The 19978-nt window shown below is 40.3% G+C and overlaps 1 protein-coding gene across 2 annotated transcripts in view; it reads right to left on the bottom strand.

The window, feature by feature from the left end:
* themis (thymocyte selection associated) overlaps positions 1-19978 on the bottom strand; it is a 137108-nt gene that overhangs the window by 59367 nt on the left and 57763 nt on the right. For both annotated transcript variants that reach the window (XM_039747492.1, XM_039747493.1), the window contains exon 3: positions 12284-12745. In XM_039747492.1, the coding sequence (XP_039603426.1) occupies positions 12284-12745 (462 nt within the window). The remainder of the gene's footprint in view (positions 1-12283; positions 12746-19978) is intronic.

The raw sequence follows: 19978 nt of genomic DNA, 5'->3' as shown, positions 1-19978 counted from the left end.
TCAATGCAGTGCATGGGATTTTATAGGCTCTAGTGGAGGAGTACACTTGCGTAATTCTACATATAAATATTGTGACCAGCAGTAGGGAATCAGAGTGAAGCAGCAAGAATCCTTGGGGTACCAACTCCGTAATCCCATTTAATTATATTTAACAAAAAGGAGTAAGAGTGCACAAAGGCACAACAGAAAAGATGCTGGCCAGTAGATCAGCCCACGCGGATTTCTCTGTTGTTGTCTTTAGCTCTCAGATCTCACACAGGAGCTCTTTTGTTATCAGGTCCTGGTTGTGAATGAGAAGCCAACTTCTGGGGCCGTCCCTTTTCATGGTATCCTAACCCGAAGGGGCAGAGCCTGCTCTGGGTTGGGTACCGTCGTGGGGCATCTTCTTTGTGCTGTGGGGGTGAGGAAGATCTCTCTCTCTCCCTATATATATATATATATATATATATATATATATATATATATATATATATATATATATATATATATACTCACCTAAAGGATTATTAGGAACACCTGTTCAATTTCTCATTAATGCAATTATCTAATCAACCAATCACATGGCAGTTGCTTCAATGCTTTTAGGGATGTGGTCCTGGTCAAGACAATCTCCTGAACTCCAAACTGAATGTCAGAATGGGAAAGAAAGGCGATTTAAGCAATTTTGAGCATGGCATGGTTGTTGGTGCCAGACGGGCCGGTCTGAGTATTTCACAATCTGCTCAGTTACTGGGATTTTCACGCACAACCATTTCTAGGGTTTACAAAGAATGGAGTGAAAAGGGAAAAACATCCAGTATGCGGCAGTCCTGTGGCGAAAATACCTTGTTGATGCTAGAGGTCAGAGGAGAATGGGCCGACTGATTCAAGCTGATAGAAGAGCAACTTTGACTGAAATAACCACTCGTTACAACCGAGGTATGCAGCAAAGCATTTGTGAAGCCACAACACGCACAACCTTGAGGCGGATGGGCTACAACAGCAGAAGACCCCACCGGGTACCACTCATCTCCACTACAAATAGGAAAAAGAGGCTACAATTTGCACGAGCTCACCAAAATTGGACAGTTGAAGACTGGAAAAATGTTGCCTGGTCTGATGAGTCTCGATTTCTGTTGAGACATTCAAATGGTAGAGTCAGAATTTGGCGTAAACAGAATGAGAACATGGATCCATCATGCCTTGTTACCACTGTGCAGGCTGGTGGTGGTGGTGTAATGGTGTGGAGGATGTTTTCTTGGCACACTTGAGGCCCCTTAGTGCCAATTGGGCATCATTTAAATGCCACGGGCTACCTGAGCATTGTTTTTGACCATGTCCATCCCTTCATGACCACCATGTACCCATCCTCTGACGGCTACTTCCAGCAGGATAATGCACCATGTCACAAAGCTCGAATCATTTTAAATTGGTTTCTTGGACATGACAATGAGTTCACTGTACTAAAATGGCCCCCACAGTCACCAGATCTCAACCCAATAGAGCATCTTTGGGATGTGGTGGAACGGGAGCTTCGTGCCCTGGATGTGCATCCCACAAATCTCCATCAACTGCAAGATGCTATCCTATCAATAGGGGCCAACATTTTTAAAGAATGCTTTCAGCATCTTGTTGAATCAATGCCACGTAGAATTAAGGCAGTTCTGAAGGCGAAAGGGGGTCAAACACCGTATTAGTATGGTGTTCCTAATAATCCTTTAGGTGAGTGTATATACACACATTTATGATGTTTCAAGTTATGTTTAATAAAGAGTAAGTGGACTGTTCAGTTTTTTCCTATTCTTTAATTACTTTCACTACTCATGACTACTGGGTAAATGAGTTCTCAACTGATGGCCCAAAGGCCCCATCATGTGGCCTGCAGAAGCTAGTGGATGTTCCCAACACACAACCACAATGACCAGTCATCCACGCTAATGTTTAACAGCACATAATAATTTTTGCACTCCTGTATTTTAGGATGCCTTGTGAGCGTTATTCTTTTTTTCTTTAAACTTCATCCAAGACGGTAGATGATCTTTCACAGCAATCCACTTCTGGAATATTGAGAAGAAGAAAGAAAAGTCCATCCTTAGTCTAGTCAGGAAGTACATGAATCATTTATCGATTCTTTCAGTGTTTATTAAATAGGAAAAAGGTGTCTGGCAAATTAAGTCACGTTTTCTGGCAGCTCTCATGGGCCGTAACCTGTAATCAGAACTTCATTGTGCCGTCACTCACTTGTCTCCTAACAATAATCTCTTCTAGTCAGTATGAGAAAGCTCACCTATACAAGCATTTGTTATTTATGAAAAGTTATCACCTATTTATGGAAATTGTACAGGCTATTTTAATTATTAATTTTAAAAAATAGGCTGAGGGGCTGTCTTTATTCTTACCAAGTATAAAAAGGTCTTCTTGTTTTTCTTTGCTCAGTGCTCCTTCATTGTTACTTTTATAAAGATTTGTTTTACATTTTTTTAATGTCATTACCAGGTACATATTTCATGTGTAAAGCTAAGATATTCTGTCTTTTTAAAGGAAACCTGTTGATTTCTTATTGTGCTTCCCACTTAACTTGTTATCAACAGGAGCTGAAGCCCTCAGTAAAAAAAAAGGTTGGAGAATCACTAGACGAGTCCCTGTACTTTATTATAAATGTACGTGTGTTTTGTTTTCAAAGCACAGAACGTTGCAGTGACTCACATATGTTAAAAAATAAATAAATAAATCAGAAAATCACAGTATCATAAGACACATTATTAACAAGGTCCTTTTATGACTCTCGAGGACACAGTAAATAAATAAGTCTAAATTAAAATAAGCACAGAAAATAAAATAAATAAGCTAAAGTGTAGTAAGATATAATCAGCATGTAAGCATCTTAAAAGGCCAAGTCTTTAAGTTCACTTTAAAAGCAGCAGTTGTCAATGACTGTCAAATGTTCGGTCACTTGGCAGCTTCAGTATTAAGTCCTCGTCCACCCAGTGTCTTGTGTTTAGTGTGGGGGTCAACGGGCACTCACTCATTAGAGGACCACAGATTGAGATGGAGTGTGTAGTAACGTGACCTACTAGAAAGATATATAGGACCATTGTCAGAAGGAACTTTATATAGTATGTTAGTTGAAGGGGCTCACAAGATATCCAGTATTCAACAGGCAGCTAGTGCAGAGACAAATTGTTTGATGCAAGTGGGTATTTTATTTGTTTGAGATTCATAAAATGGTTAGATGGGCAGGCAAACACTCTCGGCACTAACTCACCTTTTCAATGTTATTTCAATGTTATATTTTTGTTTTGTTTTTAGTGTCCCCAAATTTATAATAAAAAAAGGCAATAGGTAATAAAAGAGATAAAACTAAAAGCTTCAAATCTTCTGTTGACAATTTTGCCCCTAGAAATTAAACATCTCGTGATGCGTGGTCATTTGGAATTAGATGAAAACCTCCCTGATCTCAATTAACTGGCTACCCAGCCCCCTGCAGTTAATATCAGTGTCCAAAATTCTATTAAAATCATAATGACGTTGAGATGTTGCATCTTTGATGCTATGAGGTTTAAAACAATCACAGCAGAAGGTGCAAATATTTTAGCATGCAGGCTTTCAGTAGTACTCTGGAAAGCAAAAGCCTATCCCTCTGGAAGCCTGTAAAATGTATATGTAATAATATATATGTAATAATAATGTAAGAATATTTTTGCCACATTCTGTAAACAGCTTTGCTTTCATATTTTCTTCTATTTGTAACCATAAAAATGAAATTGGCATATAAGCTCTACTTTATTCATTCTCTTGTTGTCATTCTTTCTCTTTCCTGTATTTGTTTATTATTATTATTATTATTACTAGAATGTACTCTTGCAGTTTTCACCCACCAAGTTGAAAAGGTAAGGTGATGCAGTGTGTGTTTTTTTATTAGACATTAAAGTGAAAACGCATAGCAGCATATAACTAACAGACCCCATATAATAATGTATAAATAGTATATGAAGATAACATAACATGAGATGTACATATCAAGAGAGCAATCAAAGATGGAACTTTAAAGAATGTCACTTTTTAAATGCTGTAGAAAAGATATGGAGTTTTAGCAGAGGCCCAGAGAATTGTAGCTTTGCAGGTGGAGCGTCTGCCATAGTGTAGATGGCACTTGGGACAAAGATATGGCTGACGGTTTCCTGTTCCTGCTGCAAAAGCTGTTCATACAGCTCTGGATATAATTATTTAATTCTAGGGGGCTCTGTCCCCCTGCTCACTTCGCTTGATAAACCCCAGGCGGGTGCTATGCAGTAGCTATTTCGCGGTTCTGCCACTCACGTATGGGGAAATGGATGTACAATTTAAACAGATTGTTTTTTTCATGGAATTTGTTACATATGCATAATAGACCTAACTATTTTACATTATATTATAGTATAAAATAGTAAAACGTAATAAATTGTGTTTTTGTAAAAAATTATGTTTCATGTTGCGTTAGAGGTATTCGTTGCGTTATACGTTTTCGTTCTGTTTGGTTTGAAATTAACACGCAAATACTTTTTAAATTTACACTTTTACTGTAAAACTTCAGTAAAAACAATATTTGGAATGAACTTTTCATCAATATTGCATTGAATTTTGATTCCGTGTTTGGAGTTACATCGTGACAACACAACGTATAACTGCCTGTGAATGAATGTCGTTTCTTTCCCTCTAATAAATCAACCAAATTTTTTTAATGTTTGTCTCTGTGATTTGTTAATTGTCATAGCAAAAGCTATTCTAACTGTAAATGTTTTAATACAAATGGCATATCAAGATCTCCTTTGGTGTCTAATGTTATCCGTAGAAGATAGCGCTCGCCACAATCATCTGATAAAACATCTTCAGCATCTTATTGCAGATGTTAAAAGACGCCAGCCTTCTAAGGAGGTATAGTCGGCTCTGACCTTTCTTACACAGAGCATCAGTATTGGCAGTCCAGTCCAATTTATCATCCAGCTGCACTCCCAGGTATTTATAGGTCTGTACCCTCTGCACACATTCACCTCTGATGATCATGGGGTCCATAAGGGCCTGGGCCTCCTAAAATCCACCAACAGCGCCTTGGTTTTGCTGGTGTTCAGGCGTAGGTGGTTTGAGTCACACCATTTAACAAAGTCCTTGATTAGGTTCCTATACTCCTCCTCCTGACCACTCCTGATGCAGCCCACGATAGCAGTGTCGTCAGCAAAAGTTTGCACGTGGCAGGACTCCAAGTTGTACTGGAAGTCTGATGTATCTAGGCTGAACAGGACTGGAGAGAGTACAGTCCCTTGTGGCACTCCTGTGTTGCTGACCACAATGTCAGACCTGCAGATCCCAAGACGCACATACTGAGGTCTGTCTGTAAGATAGTCCACAATCCATGTCACCAGGTATGAATCTACTCAAATCTCTGTCAGTGTGTCCCTAAGGAGCATAGGTTGGATGGTGTTGAAGGCGCTAGAGAAGTCCAGAAACATAATACTTACAGCACCACTGCCTCTGTCCAAGTGGGACAGGGATTGGTGTAGCATATAGATGACGGCATCCTCCGCTCCCACCTTCTCCTGGTATGCAAACTGCAGTAGGTCGAGGGTGTGGCAGACCTGTGGCCTCAGGTGGTGAAGCAGCAGCCACTTCATGGTCTTCATCACATGTGAGAACAGAGTGACAGGCCAGAAGTCATTCAGCTCACTAGGATGTGATACCTTTGGAGCTGGGGTGATGCAAGATGTTTTCCAAAGCCTCGGGACTCTCCCCTGTTCCAGGCTCAGGTTGAAGATGCACTGTAGAGTACTCCCCAGCTCCAAAGGCGATCCTTCATCTGGACCCACTGCTTTGCTGGCACGAAGTCTCCTCAGCTCTCTGCTTACCTGGGCTACTGTAATTGTGGGCTGGTGATGTCTCTCCTATGCTGGTATCAGCAGAAGGATAGGTGGAGGGTGCAGTACTCTGAGGTGAGAGTAGGTTAGGGTGGTCAAAAATGTTAAAGAAGTTGTTCATCTGGTTTGCAGTCTCCACGTCTCTCTCGATGGTGGCACCCCGCTTCGAGCTGCAATCAGTGATGATCTTCATCCCATCCCACACTTCCTTCATGCTGTTATTCTGCATCTTCTGCTCCAGCTTTCTCTTGTACTGCTCCTTCGCCGCCCTGAGCTGGACTGGGATTTATTTCTGCACGTGCTTGAGCTCATGCTGCTCACTGCCTTTAAAAGCCCTTTTCTTCTGGTTCAAAAGGCCCTTGATGTCACTTGTAATCCATGGCTTGTTGTTAGCATAGCAGCATACTGTTCTTACTGGAACTACAATGTCCATACAGAAGTTGATGTAATCAGTAGTGCATTCAACAACCTCCTTAATATTTTCACTATAAGATCCCTGCAGGATATCCCAGTCTGTAGTTCCAAAGCAGTCTCTCGGAGCCTGCTCTGCTTCAGGGGACCACTTACTGAATGAGCGTGTGGTTGTAGGTAGCTCCCTCACTCTTGGTTTGTAGTGAGGCTGAAGCAGAACCAGGTTATGATCTGCTTTCCCATTCGCAGGCAGCGGGGTGGCGCTGTATGCATCTTTAACGTTTGCATACAGTAGGTCAATAGTTCTATTTCCCCGGGTGTTACAGTCCACATACTGGGAGAAGGCAGGTAATGTTTTGTCCAGCGTCACATGGTTAAAGTCTCCAGCGATTAGCACAAGCGCCTCAGGGTGCTGCTTTTGCAGTTTAGCAACAGCGGAATGGATGACGTCACCTGCTATGTCCATGTCCGCCCGAGGAGGGATGTAAACAATAACAATAATGACGTGTCCAAACTCTCAAGTCAAGTAATAGGGATGCAGACTTACGGCCAACAGTTCGATGTTCCTGCAGCAAGTGGAAATTTTGACATTTTCATGTCCAGAGTTGCACCACCTTGTATTCACATAGAGAGTGAGTCCTCCTCCTTTCCAGTTCCCGCAGGTACTTGTGTCTCTGTTTGCTCTAACTGTGCTAAACCCGGGTAGCTCCATGTTAGCATCTGGGATGTTAGTTTGCCATGTTTCACAAAAACACAACAAACTGCATTCTCTGTAGGTCCTGACATTTTTCACCAGCGCAGCCAGTTCATCGATCTTATTTGGCAGTGAGTTCACATTTCCCAGGATCACAGAAGGCACCGAAGGTTTGTAGCGCCACTTTCTCGCTAGCCACTTAGCTTTTATCTTAGCGAAGGCTCTGCTGCCACGATACGACCTTCTTACCTCGTTGGGTAAATAGGGAACCACACTGGCCCAAGCCTTTGTTCTCAGCGCTTTAAGTTGACTACCTGAATAGACGAGTCTTGGTGTGTAAAAATCCATGTCCAAGTAGTAAAAAGTGTCCAGGGAACGAGTCCACATAAAAGAAAGTGGTATGAGTGATCAGTGAAATAGTGAAAAATAAAGAATAAAGTAGAGAAAAAGGTAGAAAGATAAAGTCATATACAGAGCTGCTGGAAAGGCTGCCACTCGTGACAGCGCCTGAGTCAATGTCACAATTTTTCGACCAATTTTGAATTCAACTAATCTTGCCCCATTGCGTAGCCCTTCACTCATACATAAATTACGCAATACCATTACGATACTTCCTTCTTTCAACAGTAATTCAACTGGTAGAAGACTGAACAGTCTTAACGGTTGTAGATATTCTACGGGATATTGTAAGTTGATGTTTTCATCTTTCGCAATATCATCACCAACTGTTTCAGCATAGTCTATTGATACGCATTTAACCAATTTGCCAACCTGATTGTAAAAAATTATAAGAGCTAAAAGTGCAGGAACAGTGTTTGACAAAAGCATTCGCACGAATGAGAGGTGAGAGGACCATGGGCAAGGGCTGTTAACGTGAAATGGTTGAGAGGAGGACAGGACTTAAAAAATTTCTTGGCAATAGTCTCATCTCATGGGACTTGAAAAAATCTCTTAGTCTCATCTTGTCTCAAGATTTTCATTTATAATAGAGAGAATCCATTTTTGTATGTATTATGACTAATGTCTTTACTTTATATGTGTAAACACAAATCTTTCCTTACATTAAACTTTACAGGTCCCTAACTTACACAAGTCTCGATTTTGTCTAGGCCCACTTGTAATTATTTTGCTGACTCCGATTCCCTATAGCTCAGGATCATCTGCAAACTTAACAGTCCATTATATTCTTACATACTGCTAAGAAGGTTTACAAACACTTAAGGAGTCCATTTATTTATATAGGCATCTTAGCAAGGAAGCTGATAACTTATCAGTTTGAATGTTTTTCTACACTCTGGAGAAACCAGATATTTCCCAGTGCCACTGGCAGCCATGCACACCCAAGCCATCACACTTCCTTTACCGTGTTTTACAGATGATGTGGTATGCTTTGGATAATGAGCTGTTCCACACCTTCTCCATACTTTTTTCTTGCCATCATTCTGGTAGAGGTTGATCTTGGTTTCATCTGTCCAAAGAATGTTTCTCCAGAACTGTGCTGGCTTTTTTAGATGTTCTTTAGCAAAGTCCAATTTAGCATTCTTGAGGCTTATGAGTAGCTTGCACCGTGCAGTGCACCCTCTGTATTTACTTTCATGCAGTCTTCTCTTTATGGTAGACTTGGATATCGATACGCCTACCCCTGGAGAGTGTTGTTCACTTGGTTCACTGTTGTGAAGGGGTTTCTTTTCACCATGGAAATGATTCTGCGATCATCCACCACTGTTGTCTTCCATGGACGTCCAGGTCTTTTTGCGCTGCTGAGTTCACCAGTGCTTGCTTTCTTAATCAGGATGTACCAAACTGTACATTTTGCCACTCGTAATATTGTAGCAATTTCCCAGATGGGTTTTTTCTGTTTTTGCAGCTTTAAGGATGGCTACTTTCACCTGCACGGAGAGCTCCTTTGACCGCATGTTGTCTGTTCACAGCAAAATCCTCCACATGCAAGCACCACACCTCAAATCAACTCCAGGCCTTTTATCTGCTTAATTGATAAGGACATAACGACGGACTTGCCCACACCTGCCCATGAAACAGGCGTTGAGTCAATTGTCCAATTACTTTTGAGCCCCTGAAATGAATAGATTGTGTTAAAAAATGCTTTAGCTGCTTCACATTTTTGTGCAATCGTTTTGTTCAACCCACTGAATTAAAGCTGAAAGTCTGCACTTCAACTGCATCTGAGTTGTTTCATTTAAAGTTCATTGTGGTAATGTACAGAACCAAAATTAGAAAAAAGTTGTCTCTGTCCAAATTTTATGGACTTAACTGTATATGCCAAGAGAAATTAGATACAAACGTAGCTATAACTAAACAACAGACTGTCATCTTAAAGATTCTGTTGCCCTGTCTGGGGATGGATGGATGGATGGATAGATAGATAGATAGATAGATAGATAGATAGATAGATAGATAGATAGATAGATAGATAGATAGATAGATAGATAGATAGATAGATAGATAGATAGATAGATAGATAGATAGAAATTTATTTACACCCTAGGTGAAATGTTGCTTATTACATGCGTATTACTATAGTGTGAACACACACCAAAATAACTAAAAAGCAATAAAATTCAAAAGAAAGAACATTTCAGACTCGGCTGTCCTAGTCCCACTGAGGTATTACGCAGACGTATTGCTGTTGGTATAAAGGAGCCCCCGTAGCGTTTCTGCTGAGTAAGTTATTGGCTGAAAGTCCTCCACGTTTGGGTGTCACAGAGAGAGTCCTAAACGAATGATGCATTAATACTCAGTCAGCTTACTCTCTCTTCTAACAGTCCACACAGTTTATTGTGGTTTCTTACGTCAGTTAGTGACTTTGCTGTCATGACTCTTAAAAAGATCAAAGAGTAATCGAGTGAGTCAATTTCAAGAAAACTGTCAAACAGATAGGCAGTGATCTATAAGATAAAAAACACATTCCACACAGAGAAAAAAAGATAGGTAGCCAGAGTAAATTTCAAATAAATGGCCTGGTTATGATGATGAAGTACAGTACATATCTTTTGGTCTTTTAAGGGCAAGAAACAATTCTAAGTTACCAAAACAAGTCTAAAAAAATGATCATATCTTCATGTTTTATTTTAGTAGATCATTTTTGTTTTTTTAACATACGCAGTACCACATTATATCCAGCCATTGATAAATCTTGTCTGTATGAAGAACCGTTCTCTCTGGGAGCTCTGGTTTCCTCCCACTGTCCAAAGACATGCAGGTTAGGTGAACTGGCAATGCTAAATTGGTGCGTGTGTGTGTTTGTGTTCATTCTGTGATGGCAAAAAAATGTAAGGCTATATTGTTAAGACTGTTGAATAAAAATCAAGCGATGTTATGCTCAGACTACACAATGCATTAGTGAGACTGCATCTGAAGTACTGTATGCAGTTCTGGTCAACGGGATATAAGAAAGGCACAGAAGAATTTGAAGCTGTGCAGAGAAGAGCAACCAAATGCTTCCAAGGACTTAAGGACATGCTGAACTCCAACAAACTCAGAGAATTAAACCTGTTTAGTCTCGAGCAGACGAGACCATGTGGGGACCAAATCCAGGGATTTAAAATCCTCAAAGTCATCAATATAGTAGATCCAGGATCATTCCCCAGCTTCAGTGGGGAACAAGTACTCAAGGACATCAGTGGAAATTAAGGGGGAGTGCATTTAAAAACTAAAGCCTCGAAGTACTTCTTTATGTAAAGAGCTGTGTGCCTCAGAACCAAACTAACGAAACTTGTAGTAGAAGCAGAAGCCCCAACAACCTTTAAGTTGAATCTTGATGAGACACTGAGACAGCTTCGCTGTTTGTTAAGCAAATGGGCTTGATGGACTGAATGGTGTCTTCTGAGTTGTCCAATTTCTTATGTATTTAATATAACAGACAGCATGATATTTATAAAATAAACCAAGTAACTTAATTTCTATAGGTTGCAATGAATTATAAATTTCACATAAAACAGTGAAGAAACAAAACTTTGGACGGTGAATTACCTTGTGACCAGTGCAGCTGGGTTAGGCCTAAGGCTAAGTTACATGTACCTAAAAAACCAGACACCTGAGAATGGAAGGATGGGGGAAGACAGACACTTTTAGACACAGCCTCTCCCAAGACGCCAGATGGAGACTTCCCTGCAGAATAGCGGTGCACCGGATAACCGCAGGGCACCATGGGATCTGGAGTTTGGCTACACAGGAGACGCTGGGGGAGTCACGCTTCCCCTCACAGCACTAGAAGTCTGAAGAAAACTCAAGTTCTCCATCTGACCTGGAATTGCTGGTAAGTCACATGAGCAGAAGAACAGAAGCACTTCCTGGTCGGACCGTATATAAAGGACTGCTGTGAACCCAGCTGTGAACTCGGCGGAGGTGGATGAAGCTTGCTGGGAGGTGTGGAGGAGAAAGAGAGAGAGAGAGAGAGAAAAGATGTGTGTTGCTGTCGTTTATTTGCCTGTTTATTGTGGCTGTGGTGCTTACAGGGCACTGTATAAGAAGAACAAAGAATAAAAAAAAAATTCTTCTTGGTGCTTTCACCCTGTGTCCTGCGTGTCTGTTTGTTGGGTTAAAGGGGTTAAAGGGGCAACAGTGACCCCTAGCATCCACATTATTTATAAAGCCATGACCTCTCATTGCCTTGAACGTGTTAAACTACAAGGAATATGTTTTTGATAATTCAAATGTTAAGAGCAGCCATCCACACATACAAATGCAGTTAATATGGAAAGACTTCTACATTTAACTCACCACAATGCCCTGATAGTGGAAAAGCAATTAGTGGAATTTGTATATTCTAGTAGGATTCCAGTCTTAGAAGCATAGTATATTTATACTATTTAAATAATAATCAGTATTCATATATAGTATATATAAAAAATGTATCAAAAGCTTGAAAAAAATAATGAAAAAGATTTAGAAAATGGGATGTTTCTGCTTTTGATCTCATGTGCAGTATGCCAACATGGAGATTAGATGTGTTACTATAAATTGAAATTGATCGTTTATACTACTTTACTAAATTCTTCCTTGATTACAGTGTATTTCAAATAAGTTTCCCGCTCACCCTAAAGACCACCTAGATGCCTCCAGAATAATTATTAAATGCTCTAGGCTAAAAACATTGATTTATTTTTTCCTTGGTGAGACTAAAATAATTGTTTTTTGACCAATTAGTTTCTGCCTTTGAGGGATATGTATTGGAAAAAAGCAAAAAAACTGTCAGAATGCTGAGTTTCAGTTGAAGATAAACTCAAACATACACGTTCATTAATTTTTATAGCAGTAAGCATTGGGGAGAAAGAAAAACTCATTTACTTACACTTCATTACTGCTTGCAGTTCGTATACGGGCGCAAGGTCTAATTCACCTTTGAAATTCTCAGGCAAGTAATTGAAAAAATATTCTTGGACTGCAGTCGTCTTTGCCATGTTCACTGTTCGCTTTCGACCCTTTGGCATCTTCCACTCTATTATCTCAGCAAGTGTATAGAACTGGTCGTCTTCACATTCATAAAATTCTCCTTTGAAGGACAGAGGTAGTGTAAAGGCGAGCTTTTTGTCTTTCCGGATAACTTCACAGTTCACCAGCTGCTCACTGCCTTCCTCCGCTAAGGAAGACAATATGATGCTCTCATCGCGTTGGATCACCTCATCGTTCACTTGGATCACATTTGCACTTGTGATTTTGATTTGGTTCACTCTGCTGGGGCATATCTCAAAAGTCATTGCAATCTCACCCAGGGTGATGTAGGGCTTTCTATCTGCCACAATCCTGAAAAGACCTGTGTGGGAAGAGAAGGCAAAACTGAATGAAAAGCTTGTCTAAGGAGTTGAACTGGATACTGTTACCTGTGGAGTGGTTAAGGCAAGTTCGACAGGACACATCTCACTGTTGTTATTACTCTACCTAGATTTGAGGAGAAGCAAACTAGCCACCTGAATCACCTTTGTATTAAATCAGGAGTATTTGAGCTTTCCAAGATGGTGGAATGCTGCTTCAATCAGAGTGATTTAAGACTCATTTTATAACAGGGAGAAGGATGTCTTGAATTAGATGTTACTCTAGGATTTAGACTTATTCTTGCATTTCATGATTTACAGTTGCCAGAAAACAATTTGGTCTAATACTGAATTTATTTACAAAGAATATAAACACACCTGATAATAACACATCATGACATTCTCAGATCCACTTAATCCAGTTCATGACCACGGGGGACCAGAGTCCATTCTGGCAATACAAAGCAGGAAACGCCACTGAACAGCACACTAGCCCATCACAAGGCCCGCTCACACACGTAAGTAAATACTAATCAGATATTTCCTACAGGATTAAAATCACTTATTTATGAATATTATAAACAAAGCAAAAAAACAACTGAATCCAATTAATGGTTTTGGAGGCAGAAGCCTATTCTGGCAACACTGAGAATAAGGAGGGAACCAGTCCACTACGTGTTCTACTCATCTACACTCATATCAATACATAAACAGAAATCGAATATTCTCCACAGAATTACTGTAAATTCAATTATGGGTTGGTTTTTTTATTGAGCCTTTTTTTGGGATTTCCTTTTTATTAAGTAAAAACAAACAGACAGGAATAAACGGCCATAATATATAAACTAACCCAACTCAACCATTCTGAGCCAAAGGATAATTAAAAAATATAAAAAAATCAAGGAGTTGCAAGCTGAGATTTAAGCAATTGAGCCACAGCAGACCAGGATTCAGTTGTATTACTGGAAGCACCATTAATCAGACAACTCGAGACGTATTAAATTGTAGAAGGAGGACTGCCAGTTGTCGACAGTGATGCATTCAGGTGTCTTACATTGGGAGGCAACAATTAGTTTAGCTGCCACGGTACCCAGATAGAATAACTTGCATTCAGAGATTTTGAGCGGAAGGCTAGAAAGGTCTACAAGAAGAATGATTTGAGTTAACAGAGGGATACTGTACTATAGGAAAGAAAGGAAGAAAGTAGACAAAATGGTAATGCAGGTAGATCGCATTGCATTCAAAAAATATATTTTTTAAGCGTTAGTCTATCATATATCCTCCTATGGCATTTGCCACTTGATTGACATACAGGGCGGCCAGTCTGAGATCTCCTTACTTCTAACACGCTGATCATCCCACACGCACGATCAAACGCACGAGCTACTGCAAAACTCCGGCTGTGATTAATTTATATTAACTAAAGAAGGGATTAAAAAAAAAATTGTTTGGGGAGGGTACAGGCTGGATGTGGAATTGGAAGAGGATTATTTTCTCTCACAATATCACAATCAAAGTGTGTTTGTCTGATCTGTCAATCTATCATTGCTATTCCAAAGAAGGAAAATGTGGAAAGGCACTTTTGAACTGTTCATAAAAACTACGAAACTGACTTCCTTCCGAAAAGCGATCTGAGAAAGAGAAAGAAGAGGGAACTAAAATCGCAGTTAATCGGACAGCCGTCATTTTTCACTCGGCTGAATTCAAAAGCTCCTTGACTGCGTTATTCAGCTCTACTTATTTATGCGAGTCAGCCTTTTCCCACATGAAGATTATTAAATCCGGATATTGTTGTAACCATATATGTATTGAATTGTTATTGTGCCATAAAGGTTATTCAGTTATGCAAGGTACGACAACATATATTTTATGTATAAAGTATATTCAGTATTCTTCTATATAAAAGCGGTCGGGATTGTCCTTCCATCCAATGAGTGCTGCGCAGGCGCGGAGTTTCACACACGCCCTGTCCATTTTGCAATGCACAATGGGATTTGTAGTTTCGTTTTTCCAGGTAAAAGATGATTTTCTACTCCAGACTGTGCGATATCTTCTTCTTCTTTCTTACTATATAAAAGCGGTCGGGATTGTCCTTCCGTCCCGTGAGTGGAAAGCGTAGCGATATTCTGCTTATCACAGACTTACTACTTGCAGCTTGCGGTACTAAGCGACATGATGTGGGCAGAGTTCTGGTGCTCCCATCGTTCCCTTGCTTTTGTGCGCGATGCGCTGGAAAAATAGACAAAATTATGTCTCAGGAAATAATTAATGTTGATGGAGTACAAATGCCTCACTGCGTAGTAAATATCAGGGGAGTTCAAAAGGGTGACCTCAATATAGAAAAAAAGTTTACATTTCATCACAAAAATAACAGAAACTACGAGTATTAAAGTAATACCGCTCAAATGCAATATAACCAAATTAATGAGTTTGTATAAAATATCAAATTGATCTACATATTGAATTGCCTTAAGAAGTGGTCGCCTTAAAAGGCGGGTCAGCCTAGTGTGTATATATATATATATATATATATATATATATATATATAGCATTTTTAATGTAGGTAGATCATTTCGACTTGGTCATTTTAAAAGTAGCTTGCAAGCCGAAAAAGTGTGTGCACCCCAGTGTACAATATCCTAATATGTATCCTAATATGTTTCTTGTCCGATTTGAAGTTACTCCACATAATGCTGGATGAGGATTAGGATTAGGTGTAATTGTAAACTCAGAACTATCTGAAAAGCAAGGATTTTTTTTCCCCCAACATGATCTTCGAATATGGCTATTCCCTAAACATATGATCTAGCGTGGCGGATGCTTGATGACATCCTTTACAATTCAAGTTAACATTTTAGATAACCATAGTCAACATACAGTATGTGTGCGCAATGTATAGTTTCTGGCTGAATTTACCACACTTTGGACAACTGATGAAAAAAGGATGTTCTTAACCGCCGGATTCAATGACATATGTGAGAATCTCTTTGAAAGATGTTGCAGTTAATGTTGCTTCTGAACATTTGGGGTGCACTCTGGGGTAAGCTGGTAGATGTAAATGTTGCTTAAACCTTCATCATTTTGTAGATGGGAAGTTTAAAACCAAAGATACCGAAGGGAGACTAGGAAAGTCGCGTAGGAATCCTTTTGTGCAGTTTTTGACCAGCACATAGGAGAAGTAGTGAGGTTAATGGAAGATCAAACGTGAATGATACTGTGTCCGAGATGGTGGGTGTCATCACCAGCAGTTGCATGCAGCGACTCTGTTAAACTGTATTTCAACGAGAAACAAACACACTTCTAAAGAAGTCGTGTGCAGGATCAGCGGCACCTTTACCGTATAACGTGCTTCTCACGCAGTGCTTAGAACATTTAAAGCTGAGCCTTCCCTTAAGCTTATGCTCTTGCACTCCTGTCCTCTCTTCTTCAGACTACATCTGACCCACCCGAAGCTTCTCAGCTGCTGAACCTGCTTGACAAGGAAGGCTTTGTGTTCTTTTAACCTGAAAAAGCGAGCTGAAGCAGAGCAATTGCCGCTACACTTTGTGTGTGAAGTGTGCTGAAGAAAAACTCATATTTTGAATAAAGCCTTGGGAGTGCTTCAGCCTAATTTCAACAATGAAGTTATCTTATTGGACTTGCCTACCTGTCTCTGGTACAACTCTGTGACCCACACTTTACAACACACACATGAGGTCTGTAACAAGAGGTCTCGGTAGATCTGCATACCTCTAATCTGTAGAAATAAAACTGTAATACCCTCTCTGTCTGTCTTTTGAATTTTTCCACACCATTTGAAGTTATGTATTGTAATGGACACCCGGGTGTTAGCAAGCCCAAACCCAGACACGAACACAGAATCACAGTCCCAGGTTCAAATAAAGGTTGTTTATTAACCAAAAATATCTCCAATATGGTACAAAAAACACAACCCACAAGTCTTCCTCTCCTCCCTAATCTCTCTCACCACCGCACTGCCCTCCTCCAGTCAAGTGTTACCTCTCTACCTCCCAGCTCCGACTCGCCTGAATAAGGTAGTGCAGTCCCTTTTATTACAGTCCCAGGAGTACTTCCGGTGCCAGGGCAATTACCCAATAGAAGTACTTCCGGGTCACACAGAAGTCCATAATAGGGAATTATCCTCCCTACAGCACCCTCTCGTGGTACCCAGAGACCCTAGTGGTGCTGCTCTGCCAAACTACATATCCCAGCATGCCTTGCTGGTTCCGATTGATTGATTGATTGATTGATTGATAGATGTGCACCGAACTCCGGGGCTGCTGCCATCTAGCGTGTTGGAGAAGTTAAAAACCTCCATCCACATTTTCTCTATATAATGGGCTGTCCATCCACCTATTCCCTTTCCTGGCCGGGATGTCCGTCCAGCCCGTGTCGCATCCACATATCCATTTTGCACACTAAGGACCTCATTTCAACAAATATATTGCTGTGGGTCCAACTTAAAATACAGGATTAAGACAAAAGGGTCAATTATTTAAAAATCTTATACATATTATTTATTACCTTATCCTTACCCACAAATTTACCAAAGACTTCAGCTAGTTTATTCTATGAATTAAATTCTGCATAGTTTAAAGCAAGGCTAGAATAAAAGTAAGGAGCAAGTTACAACTTTTTGAGGAAATAATGTGCCACTGGGCTGCTGGAAAATAACCGATAAATAATAATGGCAGGAGCACAGAGCAAAGGGCACAAAGAAGAGCTTGAACTGGATCTCCTTTCCGTGATTATTTCAAATTGAATAGTTAATCGCCTTCTGCGTCCTTTAATAGTCTGTATGTGTGTCCAATATGGATGCTCACAATCCACTGTCAAAAGTGCAAGTTAGGAAGTGTAATGTCCCTCCCTGCTTTCAGCATTTAGAAAGGTGTCTTGTTTCATATATAGCAAGCTTATATTTCGTTTTATTTGCTTCAATTTAAAAACAGAATAGATTAGTTTGGCGCGATATCCATTTTAACAACATTAATTCTCCCAGCTAATATGAAATGAACAGATGGCCCTTTATTAACGCTGTGTTTGATACTATACTGCTTCCATCAAACTATAAAAACTACATGTGAACAGGTCTTTTGTGGTGAATAGAACTGCTAAGTATTTGAACTTTTCGGTGACAATCAAAGAAGGCTGATCCAGTTTAAGCTGCTGTGCATGAGTGGCCACAGAGAACAGTATGGTCTGATTCGAGTTAATCCGGAGCCCAGACATCCTACTGAATTCCTCGGATTGATTCAATATATGTGGCAGTGATGACTACGGAATAGTAATGTAGACAACCACATCATCTTAAAGCCCTTCCCTTAAAATGGCCTTAATCGCTACGTCTGTACATTCTGACTGTAATTTAAAAAGTTCTGCATGGAAGGAAGGATATTAATAATGCAAGTCATTCAATCAAACTGACTTCATCCTTCAGTGAATTCCATTCCACTCCATGATGAGGTGCTCCAGGTCACAGGCCTTATAGAGAGCAAAGCGGGCCTTTTTTTTTCATTCATTCTCTCTTCCGCCTTTCTAGTTTTTCGTAGACTTTTTTGTTTTTACAGTTTTATTTAAAATATATGGTTGTTTCAGTCCAGAGTGTTGAACTCACATTCAATCACACTTTTAGAGTCACCAACAGAGCAGGACATTTGATGAGAAGATTGGTTAAACCCGAGTATACCTACAAAAAAAAAAAAAAATCAATACTGGGGTACAAAACAGGCAGACTCCTTACAGAGACCCTCAAAGTGAAGTCAAGCATCAGAAGGCAAAGTGCTGCAAAGATCACAGCATAAAATTAAGGACTAAATCACACAGTGAAGCGCATCAACAATATGGTTATTGGATCAAGCATCACAGTGCCTGAAGAGACAAAAAACTATTTCAATAATGGTGCTGTTATCCAGACATCAGAGCGGAAAAGGTCAACAACGAGACTGTTGGTTTAATTGTCACAAGGGTCCCACTTTGTGACACTAAGCAGGTCAATTACCTTGCCATTGCTAAACCGAGAGATATGGAAATAACTGCGATGATGCGATACATATGTCAATGTGAATCAATATGTCAGGTAAATTCTGAAATACAGATGTAAACAAGGAAATTGAATTACAGCTTGGCACAAACTGTTTTGATTTTAGAATATTCTGCTGTGCCGTATGGTGCTTTTGCAGGGTGTTGGCACACACTTCAGGCAAATGACTGTGCAACTGGTACTGACAGCACTGCCTTGAGAGTCATTCAGAATGTCAGGAAATTAAAAATCACTTGTCACGTGGCTCTACTTCTGATGGGGACAGTTGTGCTGTCGGCACTCTTCATTTCTATTCTCTTCGATTCTTTAACTTGATTAGATGCTGCCTTAGCTTTCAAAATTCTATTTTCTATTTCATACTACGAACTGCATATCCAGTATGATAAAGATAAAAAAAAAAAAAAAATACATGAATATGTTTGTACATTATAGATACATGCCAAGGTGTCAGGCTGGTAAAAAGGAGTCCTAAAAAAGACAAGATATACTACATGAGCCTGGAAAAGAGGAAATCCCACTGGTGATGTGAAAGCTTCCTCGTAAGCCAAGTGGGTAAACCGTCAACTGGGACCATTAATGCCCTGCAGGTGTGCTGCGTGCCCCCAAAATATTAGTAAGCAGGGGGCACTGGAACAAAAACGAAAGAGCTCAGACCTGGGTAGAGTTGTGCAATGGAGCACGAGTGGGGTCAAAGAGGACACATGGCCCTAAGAAGGAACATTTGGGACTGTGGTGTCCTTCTAAAGGCGCTTTTCCACTGCATAGTACGGCACAACACGGTTCAGTTCAGCTCACTTTTGGGGGGTTTTCCACTGGGAACAGTACCTGGTACCTGGTCCTTTTTTTAGTACCACCTCAGCCGAGGTTCCAAGCGCGTCAAACCGTTACCAAAACGTGAGGTGTAAACTTTGCTGGTCACTGATTGGCCGGAGAAAATCGTCATTACTGCGTCACTGAACTTGCGACATGAGGCACAACAGACCCGCTAGATTTTTAGCACAGCCAGTGAAGGTTCGGACGCACCATTTTGTTTTAACCAAAAATGGGTGTTTTGTGGTCTATTGAGGAAGTACAGACGTTCCTCTCGTTGGTAGCCGAGGAGCGGATCCAGCGAGAGCTGGATGGGGCGACGCGGAATGAAAAAGTTTTTCAGGAGGTCGGTGCAACTGTAACGACACGTGAATAATCCCGGCCA

The sequence above is a fragment of the Polypterus senegalus genome, chromosome 3 (assembly GCF_016835505.1).
Source record: "Polypterus senegalus isolate Bchr_013 chromosome 3, ASM1683550v1, whole genome shotgun sequence".
Lineage (NCBI taxonomy): Eukaryota > Metazoa > Chordata > Cladistia > Polypteriformes > Polypteridae > Polypterus > Polypterus senegalus.
Note: the sequence above shows the minus strand (reverse complement) of the source record. Positions and strands in the feature narration are given on the sequence as shown.